Source organism: Physeter macrocephalus, chromosome 11, assembly GCF_002837175.3.
Source record: "Physeter macrocephalus isolate SW-GA chromosome 11, ASM283717v5, whole genome shotgun sequence".
Lineage (NCBI taxonomy): Eukaryota > Metazoa > Chordata > Mammalia > Artiodactyla > Physeteridae > Physeter > Physeter macrocephalus.
Genome location: NC_041224.1, coordinates 132358200 through 132378795, shown reverse-complemented (window position 1 = coordinate 132378795; position 20596 = coordinate 132358200). Strand labels below are relative to the sequence as shown.

Sequence of the window (20596 nt, the reverse complement as noted above, 5' to 3'; positions counted from 1 at the left end):
TCTTACTGTGTTTGGGGTCTCCTTTTTGCAGCCTGCAGGTTCGTAGTTCCCGTTGTTTTTGGTGTCTGTCCCCAGTGGCTAAAGTTGGTTCAGTGGGTTGTGTAGGCTTCCTGTTGGAGGGGACTAGTGCCTGTGTTCTGTTGGATGAGGCTGGATCTTGTCTTTCTGGTGAGCAGGTCCACGTCTGGTGGTGTGTTTGCGGGTGTCTGTGGCCTTATTATGATTTTAGGCAGCCTCTCTGCTAATGGGTGGGGTTGTGTTCCTGTCTTGCTAGTTGTTTGGCATAGGGTGTCCAGCACTGTAGTATCTTTGTAGTTTATTTATTTTATACATAGTACTTTGTTACCTCTTAATTCCCTCCCCCTAATTTGCCCCTCCCCCTTCTTTCTCCCTACTGGTAACCACTAGTTTGTTCTCTATATCTGAGTCTGTTTGTTTGTTATATTTTTTAGATTCCATATGTAAGTGATAACATACAGTGTTTGTCTTTCTTTGTCTGACTTCTTTCACTTAGCATAATGTCCTCTGGGTTCATCCATGTTGTTGTAAATGGCAGAATTTCATTCTTTTTTATGGCTGAGTAATATTTGTGGGTGTGTGTGTGTATCTCACAAATTCTTTTTCCATTCATCCGTTGATGGGCATTTAAGTTGCTTCTTTACTGTGGGATTTGTGATAGGTGGGAATGAAGGGACTTTTTCCTTAGATAAAGCAAATAGTACAGAATCAGGTTTTTCCTTATAGTGTTACATGAATGGACATCAGGAATAAGGGAGCACTTAGCTCTATGTGGACCTACTTTCAGAACATAGAAATACCTTTGTTAAGTGATATGTGTATTATGGAAGAAGGGTACCATATGTAAAATACCGACACTCTTTGTAAACTAATTTCTGGTGAAATAATAGAACCACTTAAGAAAACTTACTTCCAAGACTGTTCAAAGTACCCATTTACATTCAAATCTACTGAACTTTTTTATTATTATAATAGCCAACTCTGTAGGACAGTGATGGCAATGCCACTGGTCAATTTTTTAAAAATTATGTAATCCTGAATCAGTGTATACAATGATTTAATCTGCTCTTCCATCTGATTTTTTATTAAGTATTTCAGGTATTAAAAAAATATAGACGATAATACAATGAGGGTTTATCAGCAACAAAAGCATTACAAATAAAATTGAAACCCTTTGTGTAATTCTCTCTAATCCCATTTCTCTTCTTTCTTCCAAAGGATAACCACTATCTTGTATTTGATATTTACTATTCCTATGTATGTCTTTATAATTTATACACATACACACATTCATATACAATATGTAGCGTTATTTTGCACATTTTAAGGCTGTTTATACTGATATATCATTCTGTGACTTGTTTTTTACTTAAATTGATTCTAGCATTTGTTCAAGTTGCTGAGTATACCTTTAGTTTGCTTATTTTAATTGCTATATTATATTCATTGTATGAATACTCCACAATTTATCCAGTCTCTTGATGAGGAGCCTTTAGGTTGTTTGGGATTTTTCACTCTTGGAAACAATGATTGACTCAACATTCTTAAGAATGTTTTCTTATAAACTGGTGTATCTAGAATATATACCTAGGTGTAAAATTGCTGGGTGATCTAGTATGTATATTTTCAGTATTATGAGGTATTGCCAAATTATTTTACAAAATGGTTGTATCAGTTTTTACTTGCACATCAGTGATGGAGAGTTCCCTTTTTATCCACGTTTTTACCCATTTGGTATTACACTTCTGTTAGTGTGATAGGAATAAAATGGGATTTCCTTGTGGTTTAATGTTTTTTCCCTGAGTAAGAGTTAAAGTATTTTTTCATGTTCGTGGCTATTCAGTTCTGTTTCTCTGTGAATTACCTGCTTCTATGTTTGTTCCTTTATCTTTTAGACTCGTCTTTTTCTTATTAAGTTTTAGGAGACCTTTAAATAATTTTGATACTAATCCTTTGTAGGTTAAGTGCATTGATTTTTGCTTCCACAGGAAAGTTCAACCTTCAGAACTTGTAGGGAGTGTATGGACGAAAGAAGATAAAGAAATAAATTCTCCAAATTTATTAAAAATGATTCGCCACACCACAAATCTCACTCTCTGGTTTGAAAAGTAAGTTTTTATTTACTTTGTCTTATTACTTCTTAATGTTATACTTCTCTAATATTAAGTCATATATAAGCAAAAATTGTGGCTGAAAATATATTTCTTCTTTTCTATGTGAAACAAGGAACTTGCTTTCTAAGCCATGATTTTCTGTTTTCTTTTTTTTTCTTTTTTTTTTTTTTTGGTTAGGTGCATTGTGGAAGCAGAAAATTTTGAGGAACGGGTGGCAGTACTAAGTAGAATTATAGAAATTCTGCAAGTTTTTCAAGATTTGAATAATTTCAATGGTGTATTAGAGATCGTCAGTGCAGTAAATTCAGTATCAGTCTATAGACTAGATCATACCTTTGAGGTAAGTTTTAGGCTTAAATAGTTTATCCTTTTGGGGGGAGATAAAATTAATGTGAAAGAGATTCCTTCTACCACTGATCTTTTTGGGTAAATCCATTATAAATCCATCTTACTCCTTAAACACAGTGATATCACAATATTAGAAAATACATCAATATAATTGAGCCTAGAATTCATCAAAGAATATGAATTTTGTGACTGTTTAATATGCTTACCTAAATGTAATGAAGTTCCAAATGGATTTTTTCAATGGTACATTGATTGTTTCAAATAAATGACAAAGAATTTTAAATATAAATGTACAAATTACTTTAATCACCTGTAGTATATAGTCAAAGAAAGAGTAACATGGAGAGAATGCTTTCTAGAACTTAGTTTTTTTCAAATTATAAAAGTGTGTATGCTTAGTGTTTATCATTGAAAATTCAGAAGATACAGAAAGTATAGAAAAGTTAGAGACTCAGCCATGCAAATATATTTGCCTTTGGGAATATGAACTTTTACAATGTTACTAGAAAGTAATCTCGCAGTATATGTTAAAATACAGATACTTTTGGACCCAGAAATAAAAGCAGTGGACTATAAAGTTAAGGTAGAAAGATCTAGTTTCTGCAGCAGTCATTGTAGTTGCAGAAAACTAGAAACAACCTGTGTCCATCAGTAGGAGAATGATTGAGTATGTTATCCTGTACCTATGGCGTAGAATATTGGTTAGCTACAGGAAAAAAAGTGAATAGAATCTGTGTATATTGTCTTGGAAGAGTAGTTGTGACATTTAGGGGAAAGGCCATTTAAAAAATCTTTAGAAAAATTAATATGATTTCATTTTGATGGAACAAAACAGCAAACTGTAAACATGTGAGTTGCACAAGCATTCAGAAGAGTGTGGAAGGATACATACTCTTCTCTTCACATTGGTTCTTACCATGGGTTGTGATTAGAAGGGAGTGGAGTGTTAGACTGATTTCATGTGTGTATTTTTCTGTTTGGGTGTTTGCATGTTATTGATTTGTATGGACTTATTTATATTAAAGATATTAATAGTCAAATATTGCCAAATAATCTGTCTAATAGACTAATAATTTCAATTCTCATTTTGAAAACTCTGAAGGAGTGTATTCATTTTGAGAAGTTAAGCTTTAGTTTCTTAAAGTATTGAATATTTATAAAAATAGGTATATGGTATAAAGAATAAAAATACAAAGAATACCTGTTTACCTGGCATCCAGTTTAAGAACCCCTCCCAATCCATTTCCTTCCTTGCCCCTTCAGAGTCAACTACCATGCTGAATCTTGTGCTTATCATTGTCTTGCTTTTTCCTATAGTTTTACTGTTTGTATCTCTAAACAGTGTTGTTTCACTTTGCATGTTTCTTAATTATATATGAATATAACTCTTCCAAGACTTTTTTTACTCAACATTATATTCCTAAAACTCATCCATGTTGTTTCTTTTAACTATAATTCATTCTTTTTTTTATAGCTGTATCATATTATAGAAATAACTTTACCAAAATTTATTTCTTTATTTGCTTATTTATTTATTTGTTAGTTAGCTAATGGTCATTTGGATTGTTTCTAGTGTGGCACTATTATCAGTAATATTGCCATAAACATTTTCTGCATCTATCCTGGTGCTTACATGCACAAATTTCTCTTCAGTTGTATACCTAGGAGTAGAATTATTGGATGATAGAATAGATAATGCTCAATTGTTTTCTCAAGTATTAATCGTACCAGTTTATACTCCCACCAGAAGCTTGAGTTCTGGTTGTTTCACATTCTTGCTAACACTTGATATTGTCAGTTCTCTTTATTTTTCTAGTCTTGTGGTGTGGGTTTATAATTCCCTAATTTCTAATGAGTTTGAACCTCTTTTAAGATGTTTTACTGGCTCTACGTATTGTGGAAATTTTTTACTTTTTTGGTTGAGTTTTTCTAATGAATTTGTATGAGTTCTCTCATATACTGGATTTTAATCCTTTGTCAGTTATGTGTGTTGTAAATATCTTTTTCCAGATTGAAGCTTCTATTTTCACCATTTTTTATGATGTCTTTTGATGAACAAAAATTCTTAATGTCACATTTACTTATTTTTTCCTTTGTAATTTGTGCTTTTTGGTGTCTTGTATAATAGATCCTCCTCTGTTACCTTAATGTTTTATCTTTCTCATTAAGTCCTTAATCCAGCTGGAAATGAGTTTTGAGTATGGAATCTAATTTCCATTTGGCTAGCCAGTTGATCTCACGCATTTATTCAAAGTCCATTCTTTCTCCGTTGATCTATAGTGTCAGCTGTATCGTAAGTTGAGTATCCATAAATGTGTGGGCCTGTTTTTGGTCCCTCTATCCTGTTCCTTTGATGTATTTGATTATTACTGTGCTAGTGCCACATGTTTAAATTACCGTAATTTTATACTAGTTCATGATACAGTATAGTAGGGCAAGTCCCCACCGATCATTCTTTTTCAAGAGTGACTTACTCTTTTTTTTTTTTTTGGTTCTCTGACCAGGGATTGAACCTGGGCCCTGGCAGTGAAAGCGCCAAGTCCTAACCACTGGCCTGCCAGGAAATTCCCAGGAGTGACTTACTCTTGACCCCCTTATTATATTTATATAATAAATATATAATTTATTATATAAATTTTAGAATCATTTTAAGTTTAATTATTTTAAAGGTTGGGGTTTTGGTAAGAATTATTACTGGTTCTATAAATCAGTTATGAAGAACTGACATTTTTACAATAGTGAGTCTTCCCAACTATGAACATGGTGTATCTCTCCATTTATTTATTTATTTAATAAAGTTTATGGTTTTCTTGATGAAGATCTCACATCTGTTTTGTTAGATTTATATTAGAATATTTTAATAATCTTGTTTTCTTTGTTGATGATATCTAGAAATGCAGTTGATTTTTGCCTATTGGTTTTATATCCAGCAATATTGCTACATTCTCTCATTAACATTCTATTTGTAGATTTATTTCATGTCTTCACAGACAATCATTTCCTCTGTGAATACTGACAGTTTTTCTTTTCAATCCCTAGTCTTTTATTTATTTTTCTTGTCCATTCTAGTTAGGACTTCTATATAGTACTGAATAAAAGTTACAATGCAGCCACCTTTGCTTTTTCCTTAAGTTAAAGGAAATGAGTTGAGGGACTTCCCTGGCAGTCCAGTAGTTGGGACTTCACCTTCCAGTGTGCGGGGGGTGAGTGTTTGGTCCCTGGTCGGGGAGCTGGGGTCCTTCATGCCTCACAGCCAAAGGGCCAGGGCGTGGAACGGAAGCAGTGTTGTAGTAAATTCGGTAAAGACTTTGAAAGTGGTCCACATCAAAAAAAATCTTTAAAAAAAAAAAAAAGGAAATGAGTTGAATGGTTTTCCATCAAGTATAATGTTTGCTGTCAATTTGTGTGTGTGTATCTATCAGGTTTAAAATAAAATAATTCATTTTTAATTAAAAAATGTAATAATGAAATATAAAATAAATGACTGCTTACTTGGTTTACTACATTTTTGTTCAGTTCTTGTCTCCCTCCCACAGCCTTCTACTCTTTACCAAAACCTTACTACACTTAGCCCCAAAAGATCTTTCAGTGGAAGAATATTTGAATGCCATGGGATTATATTTTTCTCCAACAGCTATAACTTGAAACTCTGGCTCATCAGGATTATAACTAATAATATCCTGTGGAAGATTTTTTTTATTGTTTAATCCTCTAATTTATATTAGAAAAAACTAAGTTTTAAAGTTTTATATTTATAGATAAGAAATCATTTCCAGCAAGTACAGATAAAAATACTACTTATCTCTTAATTTTAAAAATTGTTTTTCAAATATGGCAAAATTTTAAAATTGAAAGCTCTGTATATATAAAATATGATTGAATTGTAAAAAAACAAATTATGCTCAGTTTATATATTTTAAAGGCATTGCAGGAAAGAAAAAGGAAAATTTTGGATGATGCTGTGGAATTAAGTCAAGATCATTTTAAAAAATATCTAGTGAAACTTAAGTCAATCAATCCACCTTGTGTGCCTTTTTTTGGTAAGTTACTAAAAATGGATTTGTATTTTGAGGGAGAGTTTGTTATATAGTGAAAAGAGACCAGCCTCTAGAAGCAGATTGTCCTGATTTTATATCTGAGCATATCTGCTTTTATTAGCTGTCTGTATTGATAAATAAAACCTAAACTCTGTATGTAAACTCTGTAAAGTGAAGATTCTAGTAATTACTTCGTAGAGTTGTAAGGAGCTCTGTGGGATCTCTAAGACCAGTAGTCTCATTCATGAGGGCACCTCTCAAAGGCCTAACCTCCTCATTCTATCACAATGGGCATTAGGATTTCAACGTATGAATGTTGAACTTTCAAACATTCAAACCATAGCATGCACCAAAAATGTCTCCAGGCATTCCCAAATATCTGTCCTCTCGGGGACAAAATTGCCCCCAGCTGAGAGCCACTGATTTAAATGTATCAGTAATTATGCATGAAAGAGGAACTGAAGATTTTCTTCCTACCAAAACTGAAGAATAATTCTTTTCTATCTAATTTACGGGCTTTGGGAGGGCAGAATTAGTTTATAAATTTGTAGTCTTATTAACCAGAATTGGCTTAAAATTAATTTATTGATCAGTAATCATTTAAGATCATTGGCATTAAAGATTTATAAGTAGATATTAAAATGGCTAGAAGGGGCTTCCCTGGTGGCGCAGTGGTTGAGAATCCGCCTGCCGATGCAGGGGACACGGGTTCGTGCCCCGGTCCGGGAAGATCCCATATGCCGCGGAGCGGCTGGGCCCGTGAGCCATGGCCGCTGAGCCTGCGCGTCCGGAGCCTGTGCTCCACAACGGGAGAGGCCACAACAGTGAGAGGCCTGCATACCGCAAAAAAAAAAAAAAAAAAAAAAAAAAAAAAAATGGCTAGAATAGATTTAACACTTACAATTTAGACTTTGTGAATGAATCCTCCCTTTTATTTTAGGCTATTAGACTAAGAAATGGCAAATTAAGCTCTTTATAAACCCTAGTTTTCTTTCAATTTTAAATTGTTTCCATCCATGTAAAAAAATTCTTAATGTAAAATTGATTATTAAATATATCAGAGATTTTAGTAGTAAGAACTGCTGTATTATAGGATGTCTTTTGACTTTACTAGATCAATTGTTTTCCCAAATGGTTAAGTAACTAATTTTAAAACTTTTCTTCAAATACTTTTTTTTTTACTAGGAATATATTTAACAAATATTCTGAAGACTGAAGAAGGGAATAATGATTTTTTAAAAAAGAAAGGGAAAGATTTAATCAATTTCAGTAAGAGGAGGAAAGTAGCTGAAATTACTGGAGAAATTCAGCAATATCAGAATCAACCTTACTGTTTACGGATAGAACCAGAAATGAGGGTAAATATTTTCTTTGCTTTTCTTTAAAAAGAGAACATGTTAAATCCTCTGCCCTCTCTAAGATATGCCATAACCATACATTATGATCTCTATTTTGCTATGAAAATAATGAGTTAATTTATCAATAGATAGAAGTGGTAAATATTAGATATTCTGCACTAACAGTCTGCAGTTATTAATATTATTAGGCACTTTGTCTTTGTCTTGATATTGTTGTTTCTTTGTGCAGCTGGTTTAAGTAGCACTTTCAAAAAATGAATGACAAAGTGGAATGAAAGAAGCTTTCTGATGTCCACACAGTAAAAAGAAAATCCACTACCAGTACTATCATTGATTGATAGACATTTTAGATATTTTATATGTGCCAATGTAACATTAAGTAATTAATCCCTTATAAGAACATTGCGTTTAAATAGGGGAAGGGGTTGGGAGAGTGGTGTGTATATATGCATAGTAAAAAATGATTTTTTTTAAACATTTTCTCACTTGGTATTCTGTTTTGAGCAATAGTTCATAATACTGATTCTGTGGTACTATAAGATGTGAAATATCTTCTAAATTAGAGTAAATTATGGTATTCTGTTTATAGTGAGTTTTATTGTATTATACTTATTTGAAATTCAGAACATATGATAACTATCAAAATAAGTTCACCTTTCACATTAAAAATTGTGCTACACTTTTCAGATGTAGTCTGCAGGTTGGACATGTTGAGTGAAAATGGTCACTATCATTCCCATCCTCCTAAATTGTAAGATTGGTAACTATTCTTTGTTCCAAGTTCGAAACAAAGAACCCTAAAGTCCTAAGAAAAAAATGACCTGAAGTATACACCATTATGAAAATACAGACAGATACTTGCTCTAAAGAAAATTGTCACGTATTTCATCCCCTTCTCTCACTATTTAGCCAACCCTCTGTGATGTGGTGCTTCATAGGGCTAAAGAAATGTTCTTGAGGGAATTCCCTGGTGGTCCAGTGGTTAAGACTGTGCTCTCACAGATGAGGGCCTGGGTTCAATCCCGGGTTGGGGAACTAAGATCCCACAAGCTGCATGGTGCAGCCAAAAAAACCCAGAAATGTTCTTGAAGCCCAGATTAGAGTTCACACTGTATTTCCTCCCAGAAATAATGTTACATTGTAGCTGGGTATAATTAAAATAGTCATTTTAGCATTCATATCTCAGTAATTCCTAATAGGTTTCTGTGATCCGATCTAGACATCCTACTGTTGTTTAAAGCATTCTTTTGGGGGTTAGGGGCAGAGAATGCTTTCTTTATGATTGACTCAAAGTAAGTTTTTTTTGTTTTTTTTTTTTTGTTTTTTTTTTTTTCAAAGTAAGTTTGAAAAGTAGATAAAGTAGCTAATCACTTTCAAAGCATAGATAACCAAACTAAATAGTATTTAAAAAAATAGAGCAAAGGATGAGAAAATCAGGATTATAACTTTATAAAAGTCTTTAAATTACTGTTGGTCCATTTGATTTAATTTAGCTAACCTGAATATAAGAATAAATTGTTTCAATATTGTTAAAGGAGTAATATCATTTTCTTGAAATTGGCAGAATGCCTGAAAAATGGAAGAATTTTATATACTAGAAATTCTAAAGCTCATTTTGCCTACTGCTAAAGCTAAAACCCAGAACTTATTTGTATATATGCTTCTAAGCTACTTCAAAATTAAATAAAGCTAAATCCAGTAATTTGCTTCTAAGAAATTTTTCTAAGGAAGTCATCAGAAATGCACAGAAAAATTTATGCACAAGGAGTTGATAATAACAATAATTATTACTATAATAGCAAAGAATTAGAAAACACCTATGTGGGTTACTACCTATATGGAAATTGGTGAAATAAATTCTGGAACATCCATCTGATGAAGTATTATATAGTTAAAATTTGTATTATTTAAAGTAAATAAACCATACAGAAAAAAATTAATTGAATACTTTCAAAAGGCTAAAAATAGCTATGTTGTGATCCCAATTTTGCAGGAAAAAAATTTCAATATATGTATATGTGCATATATTCACACACAGAGTTAAAACATTGGAAGGATATTCCAGTAGTAAAATGTTAACAGTGAGATCTCTGGTTGGTGAGATTACTGTTTATTTTTCTTTTTGTACTTTGTTAAATCATCTAAATGTTTTACTTAAAAACTTGAATTTTATAAGCAGCTTATGCAGCTCAATATCAAAAAAACAAACAACCCAATCCAAAAATGGGCAGAAGACCTAAATAAACATTTCTCCACAGAAGACATACAGATTGCCAACAAACACATGAAAAGATGCTCAACATCACTAATCATTAGAAAAACACAAATCAAAACCACAATGAGGTATCACTTCACACCAGTCAGAATGGCCATCACCAAAAACTCTACAAGCAATAAATGCTGGAGAGGGTGTGAAGAAAAGGGAACCCTCCTGCACTGTTAGTGGGAACAGTGCTTTGTGACCACCTAGAGGAGTGTGATAGGGAGGGTGGGAGGGAGGCTCAAGAGGGAGGGGATATGGGGATATATGTATACATATAGCTGATTCACTTTGTGGTACAGCAGAAACTAACACAACACTGTAAAGCTATTGTACTCCAATAAAGATGAAAAACTAAATTTTAATATATGTCTATTTTATAAACTAGTATATAAATAAATACAAATAAACTAATTTATAAAACAACATGTAAGCTTGGAAAATATTTTTTTAGTAAAGACAAAACAGTTACTTTGCTAGAGGCTAACATAGATATGTTTATATAATTGTTCTTGAAATTACTTTTGAATAGACTTTAGTCCAATTTATCTCTATTTTTTTTCTGATCATCAAAGTTTCATTGTGGATTATAACTATAATTCTGTTTTAATCACTTTTGATAGCTTATTACTGATGATCATTTTGTTGTTATAATGAGTAGGAATGTTAACTGAGGGATACTGAGCCATTAAGATGGTAATAAGTGAAAAATCTGTTCATCTTCTTAAAAGAACTTTAAGACTGGAATATACAACTTCCATAAAAACTTTATACTTTTATCCGAAAATAGAGAGATTGGAATCAGCAATTCTTGAGGACTTTTCAGACATTAGGATCTGTTAATTTGTTGATGATATTTTTGTATTAAACTGATGAAGTAAATGTTTTAATAAAATCTAAAATATGTACTCATGGATATTTGTTTAATTCCAGAGGTTCTTTGAAAACCTTAACCCCATGGGAAATGCTTCTGAAAAAGAGTTTACAGATTATTTGTTCAACAAGTCACTAGAAATTGAACCCCGAAACTGCAAACAGCCACCTCGATTTGTAAGTCCATTACAGTTTTGGAAAAATTTGTTTTTTAAAGCAATGTTGTCTTTAGTGTTCAACAGACTATTTCCATTAAAATTGTACTTTGCTCGAATAGCTGTTTTTAAGTGTTTTGTTTTGCAGTGTTTATACTATTTCTAAAATTATATATACTGTGGGGGAAAAGTTAGCATTTTGATAAAATCTGTTTTATCCTTTATCTTAGTACCACTTGTTTATCTGTCCATTTTTGATCCTTCGTAGTATAAGGGGAAAAGCTGTGAGAAAGTGAGAACCTAAATGGCAGGTAGCTAATGGAACAGGAAATGAAAAGACCTGGGAATGAGTAAGGAGAGATACCATAGTTCTTCTGACTTGACCCTCACTCCTGCCATAAGAGCACCATTGTCCGTAGTTACCACTGGAACCCACCTCTCTCGCTAAAATTTGCTGCTATACAGTAGTTCCTTTTATTCTTGGGGTTCGCAGTGACAACAGAAGTAGTAGAAGACCAATTCTAAGTAGCTGAAAGTAAAGCAAGGTGTGGAAGGAAGTAAAAACATTTGTGATACACCACCTTCGAGCCAGGTAGTTTCATGTTACCTCATCTCTACAACAATTGTATGATATTGATCTTACTCTCATTTTACAGACATAAAAACTGAGGCTCAAAGGAGATAACTAACTTTTTCAAGGCTGCATAGCTAGATCTGGGCACACTTGAGGTTTTAACTCAAGTTACCTGAATCTGAGTTCATGTTTTTTCATTAGGTTACCACTGGGAGAAGTTTTAAAAGGGAGTAGAGGTTGAAGGTGGGCGATAATGATAGCAATTTTTTCCAAAGACTCTAAAGTATCATTGTGGTGGTTGGTCATTTATTATTAGGGAGGGGAAAAAAAAAAAAGGTCTTTTTTTTCTAAAGCACCTAGCATAATATGTTGCATATAGTATGTCTACAGTGAATATTTGTAAGATTGATATCAGTAATTTGAAGAAGTTTAGGCTCAAGTGTTTGGGGAGCAAACAGTTGTTTCCACACAGATTTCGCAGTATTTTATTTCTGTAATATGAAAAGAGGTTTACTTATACAGTATTCGAGTCAATGTTAAAATTAAGCCAATCAAATCCCAAAGCGTTCCACTGGAATGTTACAGACTGTCCTTGCAGACTGGGATTTATTGTACTCTTTTAACTGTATGCTAAGAATTAATAAGGTAATACTAAGTCATAATAAATAAAGTACATGCAAGTTTGTAATCGTAATTATATTTGCTTTTCCTAGCCTAGGAAATCAACTTTCTCTTTAAAATCTCCTGGAATAAGGCCTAATACAGGCCGACATGGCTCTACCTCAGGTACTTTACGAGGTCATCCAACACCATTAGAAAGAGAACCATGTAAAATAAGCTTTAGTCGGATTGCTGAAACAGAGCTTGAATCAACAGTGTCAGCACCAACCTCTCCAAATACACCATCTACTCCACCAGTATCTGCTTCTTCAGACCTTAGTGTGTTTTTAGATGTGGATCTCAACAGTTCCTGTGGTATGTATTTGATGTAAACTATTTGGCAAAAAAAGGAATCTTGTGTTTCAGTTAATTCTTTTCATCATTTTAATTAGGAAACTGTAGAATCCTTTGCAAACTATATTAGTGTGAAAAGTGACATCTATATGTGAAAACAGTGATTAACGTGGGAGTAAAGCATTATTTGTGCATTGTTTATGCATGTTATTTTCTAATTTATTCATTCAACAAAGATTTATTTAGAACCTTTTGAGCCCCAATGCTACTCTAAAGGGGAGCAGTAGACAATGAAAAAGAAAACAAAGCAGGTAAGTTTTGTGAAGGAAATTTTAAAAGAGACTGTGTTAGAGAGGGAACTACTTATGCTAAGAAAGGAAAAACATTCCAGGTACAAATAATACCAGGTTCATTCTTTAAAAACTAACATGGCCAAAGATGATGATAAAATTCTGAACTCTGTGTGTGTTATTACGTATGTTACTTTATGCAAACATATTTAAAAAATATAACCGTACTTATTACCTTCCTTTTCAAATTGACTTTTCTCATTCCAATAGGAAGCAATAGCATCTTTGCTCCAGTCCTCTTGCCTCATTCAAGTAAGTAAGAATTTGAGTCAATTCTAATGAAATGACTATAAAGATAATAATTGAATTGATAAAATTTGTATATGAATATTTTGGGTTTTAGCAACATTTCAAAATTTTAAGAAATGAATGAAATTCTTATAAATAAATCAAATTATTTTCTTTCAACTGGGTACTATTTAAACTTTACTACAGTTTATTTTCATCATTTTACAACCTATCTATGTGCTAGGGGCTGTATGACATTGAACAAATTACTTAGCATATCCAATTTGTTAAGGGTCAGATGAGATAACTATTTAGAAGCAGCTAGCACATTACTTGGCACAGAATGAGCAGTGATTTCATATCAGTTGCCTCTCCTCTTCCCCACTCCTTCCAATTCATTTCCTATAGGAATAATACTAAATGTTTATCAGGTTCCCAGGCTAGCCTTGATCACTTACTTCTTCTCATGAGCTTTTTTTTAGTTAAAACAGCATTTTAAGTAAAATACTGTCACCTTTCTTTCTATGGTGATTTGTTTAAAACAAAATAACCCAAAGGGACACAGCAGCTTCAGGAATAATTCTCCCAATCCAGAGGACTTCTGCTTCTATCATAGTAAAATGTGAATCATTTAGATAGTAGCAAGAGAGTTTCTGTCTTGTGAGAAAAGTAAAGTTTTTCTTTTAAATGTTTAATTCTGTACTTTATTTTATTTTTTAAATTTTTATCAAGGTGATATATGCATAGAGTTTTAAAAGGCAAATAGTGCTTAAAACACTTAAGATGAAATTAACAACAGTTCTACCCGATGACTCCCCACCCCTTGTTTTCCAGTGATTCTTCCACATTTTTAAATGGTGTTTTTATATTTTTCTCTCTCTTGAATCATTAATTTTAGACAGTGTTTACTGATTTCCTATTATGGTAGATGAAGATTTCACCCTTTACCTAATATACTTAGTGCGTTTGGGGAAAATATTATTCACTGCCAAGTCAAGGAGTGTATACTCTGATCATGCTTCCGTTCTTGTACAGCTCTGTTTCCTGAAGTTAATAATAGCTTCATTAATGTTTAGGATTTTTGTTTGTTTGTTAGTTTTTTAAACATCTGTTGCTACATCTTTCCACACCCTTTTACAGCACAGTTTTCCTTAAAGTCAGACCATTTAGGGAAGTTATCTAGGTTTTTTTGTTTTGGGGGTTTTGTGTGTGTGTGCTTTTTAACTTGGAAACTTCCTTCCTGATGCTCTTTTGTCCTGCTCCAGTTGGGACTGGTTGCTGTCTTGGCCTCTGACCCAGCTGAAATCCTAGAACTTTCTCTTGTTGTCATACTAGAAATTCCCTTCATCTCTCTTGTGTTGGATTCTTGGTTTTTGGATTCCTTGTCTTCTTTCTTGATATGCTTCCTTATTTTGGTAGGTGTACATCTTTAGTAGCTACCTGAGAAAGGATACATAGGATATAAATTTTTACGTTCTTGCATTTCTGAAAATGTATTTATACATTTAGTTGTTAATAGTTTGGCTGGGGGAATTCCCCAGCAGTCCACTCCATGCTTTCACTGCCAAGGCCCCGGGTTCAATCCCTGGTCGGGGAACTAAGATCCCACAGGCTTCGTGGTGCAGCCAAAAAAAAAAAAAAAAAAAAGTTTGGCTGGGTATGGAATTTTAAATCATTTTCAGTCAGAATCTTGAAGACAGTTTCCCACTGTCTTCTAGCTTTCATACTTGCTGTTTAGAAGTCTAATATCATTCACTCATAAATTATTCATGCATAATTTTTAAATGCCTGTTACATGCAGGTACTGTTGTAGGTATGAGAGAAGTGACACTGAACAAAATAGACGAAAATCCTTCTGTCAGTGATGCTACATTCTTAATCCTTTTTTTGAAAACTGGAGTTTACTTGCTGTAGCAGAGACCCAAAAATACAGTGTCTTACACGAAGTAGAAGTTTACTTCCCAAAATAGCCAGAGCAAGTAAACAACTCTGCTCTCTAAGGTTTTCAGGCTAGCAGGGCAATCCAGGATTCTCAAAATTTGGCTTCCATCTCTGAGTCTTGAGCAACTGATTTGAGTTGTTACCATTTTTCTGCCAGCAGGAATATGGAGGGCAAGGAGCTTTGTTACAAAAAGTGATCTGGGAGTTGCAGGTATCACTCCTGCTCTCATCCCATTGGCCAAAACTTAGTCACATGGACACAGCTGCAAGGGAGGGTAAGAAATGTTGTCTGTAACTAGGCAGCCTTTTGTCTTGCTAAAATTCATGGGATCCTATTACTAAAAGGAAGAAAGGGACAGGTGCACTGGGAGACAATTAGCAGTCTCTGCCACATTAAATTCAAGAAACTTTTAGGGTCTTCTCTTTATTCCTAATCTATTTTTTTTCATCTATCATGATTTTGAATTTGTAAGAATTCTTTCTAAATTCCCTCTGATCATGCCATTTTTATATATCATCCTAGTCTGGTTTCATTATTCAATTTTTGAAAAAAATTAATTTTGTTTCTGGTATGGTTTCTTTTCTGAGTTTCTTCTATTAGTTGTGGTCTGTGGTCTTTCATATTGGAGGTTTTTCTTTCTTGTCTGGGATCCTTAGCTTTCTGTTCATATTTTAGAGTGAGGCAACATAAACTGATAGGAAGTACGATATCCGTGGGCAAAGCTTGTTGCCTTGTACATTTCACTGTTAGAGTGATAGAGTGATGAGAATTTTTTTTTACTTAGGAAGTCCCCAAATTTCAGAATCTATGAGGCATTTTCTCTAAGAGTGTTTAGTTTCTCCAAAGAAAGATCTTTGAATCTTCTGCCTGGGAGATCTCTGCATTTAGTATGAAAATCTGTGTTTTCAGCACAGACTAGTGTTCCCAAGTCTGAAGTTTAGATTCTCCAGAGAATAAAACCCTCAGTCTCCTGCAGTGGTGGGAATGTGGTAATTGCCTGGCCTCACTAAGTGGAGAATAGGATTTGGAGGTTCTCACTGGCCCTTGTATAGACGTAATCATATCTTTTGTTTTCACGTCCATGCCTTCCGTTATACCAAGTGCCTTTAATTCCTGATCCCTCCTTTGGTTCTCTGGGGGCAAATCTGCTGCTGTTTGTCAGTCCCACTCACTATAGACATTTGGGTTTCATCTTCCTCCATTTGTCTCCTTCATGTACATTGTAGTCCACCTTCATGCATTGAAGCTTCAGGATCCAGATGTTTCCTGGCTTCATTGAAGTTTGTGCATGTTTCTTATTTTCCTGGTTGTTCAGCAGTGGAAATGTTTTTACTACATATATTAGTTTCTAGTGCTTCTGTAACAAAGTACCACAAACTGAGTGGCTTAAGGTCCAGTTCTGGAGGCTAGAAGTCTGAAATCAAGGTGGCAGGGCTGTGCTCCCTCTGAAACCTGTACGGGAGAATCTTTCCTTACCTCTTCTGGCATTTGCTGGCAATCCTTGGCATCCTTTGGTTGGTAGATACATCACTTTCATCTCTGCCTCTGTTGTCACATGGCCATCTTCTCCTTGTATCTCATTTTCTCATCTCCTGTTTTTATAAAGACACCAGTCATACAGAATTCGGGCTCACTTTCATCCTAACTTGATTACATATCTGTAAAGACTATATTTACAAATACGGTCACATTCATAGGTGCTGGGGTTAGGGCTTCAACATAACTTCTGTGGGGGCGGGGCACAGTTCAACCCATAACACTATGCCATTTGAGAACCAGGAGTTCTAGACATTATTCTGGGTGGTAGTAAAATACATTTTCCATATGATAAAGAAAATCATGTTTTGAATTTTAATAGAAAATATTGAGAATAACTGCATAAAATTCTGAACATGTTAAAATCCTGAAAGAAGTAAAAGTATGGAAAGTGCTCACATACAATGGGAAAAACAGCAAGACTGCATTAACAATGGGTATGAATAGACAGTTTACATCAAAGTATGAGCAAGCCTATGTTAAAAGATACTCATATATTACTTATCCCTTGTAAATTGATATATTAGTATGATCCTGTTGGAAAGAAATCTGAAAACAACATATCAAACCAAAAAAATGTTCACACCCTTTGGTTATTCATTCAATAGAGAATTGAGTACTTTGTACCAGCTACTCTGCCAAGTACTAAGGATTCAACAGCAAACTAGAAAGACAAAGTCTCTGCCTTCATTAATACCAAATACCAAAAAATTTTTGTGAAGAAGTCACATACATGAAGATCACATTGTTCATCCTGCTCCCCTGGTTTTTCTACTTTACTTTTAGCTCCTTAGTCTCTCTTGCTGGTTTCTCTTCATTTTCCCAACCTATTACATTGGAAGGCCCTAAGTCTCTGAATCTCTTTTCTTCTCACTCACTTGGTGTCTCGTTCACTGTTATATCATCTATATGGTGATAATTCCCCAATTTTTTTTCTCTGCCCAGAACCTGTCTCTTGACCTTTAGGCTCATGTATTCAGTGACCTGTTTGACGTCTCTATTTGGATATCGTCTCCTCTAAAGTTGTTCTTCCCAGCGCCGCCTCTTCTCAGTTATAACCACGTTTGTCTAACTGCTGAGGCTGAAAATATTAGAGTCATCATTACTTCTTTCTTTTTCTCATACCCCAAATGTGATCCATCAACAGGTCTTATTTACTTTCAAAATATATCCAGGATCTAACCATTGCTTTACTGCTGCCACCTTGGTCCAAGCAACCACCATCATTTACCTGGTTTATTATAGTAGCATCCTAACTTCCCACCTTCCACACTTTAGTCTGTTTTCAATACAGCAACTAGGTCCTTTTAGCATGTAGGTTAGACTCTTCTCACCTATACTTAAAGCCAGTGGCTTTCCATCTTAGAGTAAAAGCCAAAGCTCCTTCAAAAGAACTCATAAGGTCCTATGCAGTTTGGCCTTCTTTGATCTATCAGACTTCATCACCTACTCTCCTCTCCTGTTGTTACTCTGCTCCAGCTACTCTGCCTCCTGAACAAAATAGACAAATTCCCACATCAGGACTTCTGCTCTTGCTATTCCCTCCGCCTAGAGTGCTCTTCACCCTCTGGTCTCCTGGCATGCTCCCTTGCCTCCTTCAGGCTTTTGCTTGGCATTACCTGAGTGAGGCCTTCCCTGATCACCCTCTTTGAAATTGCTCCCCCTTCCCTACCTAATATTTCTTCTTTTAACTTATAGCCATTATACTTTTACTTAATTATCATGTTTATTCTCTCTTATCAACCTAGAACATAAGCTCCAGAAGGACGTGAATTTTTGCTTCCTGTTCACTGCTGTATCGCTAGTGCCTAGAAGAGTGCTGGCACTATAGCAGATGCACAATAAATACTTGTTGAGTGGATGGACGAGTGAATGATAAAAAATTGGAAGTAACTTACATAGCTAGCTAACATTACAGAAATTAAGTAAATGATCCTACAGTCACTGGTTTGGAATACTAAGGTTATTTAAAATGCTCACAAAACCTGTATAATCTTGTGGAGAAGTGCTCTTTTTTTTTTTTTTTTTTTTTTTTGTGGTACGCGGGCCTCTCACTGCTGTGGCCTCTCCTGCTGCGGAGCACAGGCTCCGGATGCGCAGGCTCAGCGGCCATGGCTCACGGGCCCAGCCGCTCCGCGGCATGTGGGATCCTCCCGGACAGGGGCACGAACCCGTGTCCCCTGCATCGGCAGGCAGACTCTCAACCACTGCACCACCAGGGAAGCCCGAGAAGTGCTCTTAATAGAAAATAAAATTGAAGTTGAACTTCACACTTCAACAAGGGTTACTGAGTGCCTCCTATGGAGAAACATTCTGCGTTTAAGTGGTTAAGTGGGCTGACTGTAGAGTCAGACTCAGAAACTTTCACAGCTATCCCATTATCATTAAGGTATTTGCTTCCATGAGCGTGTGTGTTTCTGTAAGGAAGAGAAGACTCAACTAAGTTTGCCTTAAACAGTAAGAAAGCAATCTGACTCAGATAGCTGGAAGTCTGGAGGAAGGCTGCTTTAAGACTGGTTGATTCAGTTATTAATGATAACTGATAATGATAACTTTAATGATGTTATTAAAGACCAGATTTCTTTTTGACTCTTCGTTGTTTTGTCCAGATTATCAGCTTTATCTGAGGCTGTTTTTCCTCAAGGTCAAAGAGTGGTGGCAGGAGTATTGGTTATGTGCTTCCTTGTTCAGTCAAGTGAGAAAGAGAGGTACAGAGAAAGACTGACAGACTGCTTTTCCAAAAGAGCAAGGAACTTCCTTTTCAGTAGCCTCTTGCAAACCTCCTTTCAAATTTCAGTAGTCTGAATTAGTTCATGTGTCAACAACCAGTTACTCTGGCTGAGGGAATGGTCTAATCAGGCCCCCCACCTCGAGCTAAGGGGTAAGATCCACTTTCACTGAAGCACACAGCTGTATGCATAAAAGAGAGGCAGATAAAAATCTGATCAAGTTAAGAAAGTGAGTCCTTTGTCCACTTCTTGACTGGAATTGGGGTGCCCTGGGCAGAATTGGCTGACTAAGCCATATGGGATGGATTCACCATCACCAAGAGACAAAGACAGGGCAAAGTTTTCTGGGCAAGCAAAAGGAACATCTTCACAGCAGGTACTGCTCTACCTAACCTCCTCACACCATCTGCCAACACCCCATAGGCATACTTTTTGTTTCTGCTACTGGCACGGTGAGCCATCAAGACACCCTGAGGTGACTGCAGAGTCACGTGATCAGGACAGCAATTTTTGACATGGAGTAATGAGTGACATCTTTACTTGGATGTCCCATAGCAGTTCACACAAATTCAGTGTGTTTGAAATTAAACTCACCAACTTCTTTCCCAACTAGCTCCTATAAACCCAATCTCAGTGTAATGATAAACAAGCTATGATCACTATCTTTATACCAACTGTGTGTGGAGATATAAAATAGGGAGTTGGTCCATAATTACAGGTATTTTTTTAACCATATGAAAAAGACAAAAGAAATGAACATGAAAATTATTCTTATTCTATGTCTGGTTGGCATGTTTAGGGGTACTTTTTCCTCTAATACTTTATTATTTTGTAAATTTCTTTTAATGCAGTTGTGTAATGTTTCCATTATCAATGAAAGACTTGCAAATAGAAGAGTCCTGTGATACAACCCTACCCTATGGTCTCCTATATGGAGGTTTTATTACTTGTGTAGAAATGTGTCCAATAATAGCTGCTTCAAAAAATGCATGGTATTTTACACTGAGAATACTGTTGATTAGCTAAGGATTTAATTTTTGACTGTTGTCTAAAACCAGTCGTCTACACTGCATGTTTATGTAAGTTAACATGATGTTAAAATAAGTTAAGTAAAAATAAT

At 34.8% G+C, this 20596-nt stretch overlaps 1 protein-coding gene across 1 annotated transcript in view; it reads left to right on the top strand.

Annotated features, from left to right (window-relative positions):
- The window catches only part of SOS2 (SOS Ras/Rho guanine nucleotide exchange factor 2), a 111328-nt gene that overhangs the window by 88641 nt on the left and 2091 nt on the right, over positions 1-20596 (top strand). Inside the window, 7 exon segments of the mRNA XM_055088411.1 lie at positions 2007-2126; positions 2310-2472; positions 6403-6520; positions 7703-7875; positions 11069-11185; positions 12451-12712; positions 13252-13293. Coding sequence (XP_054944386.1) covers positions 2007-2126; positions 2310-2472; positions 6403-6520; positions 7703-7875; positions 11069-11185; positions 12451-12712; positions 13252-13293 — 995 coding nt within the window.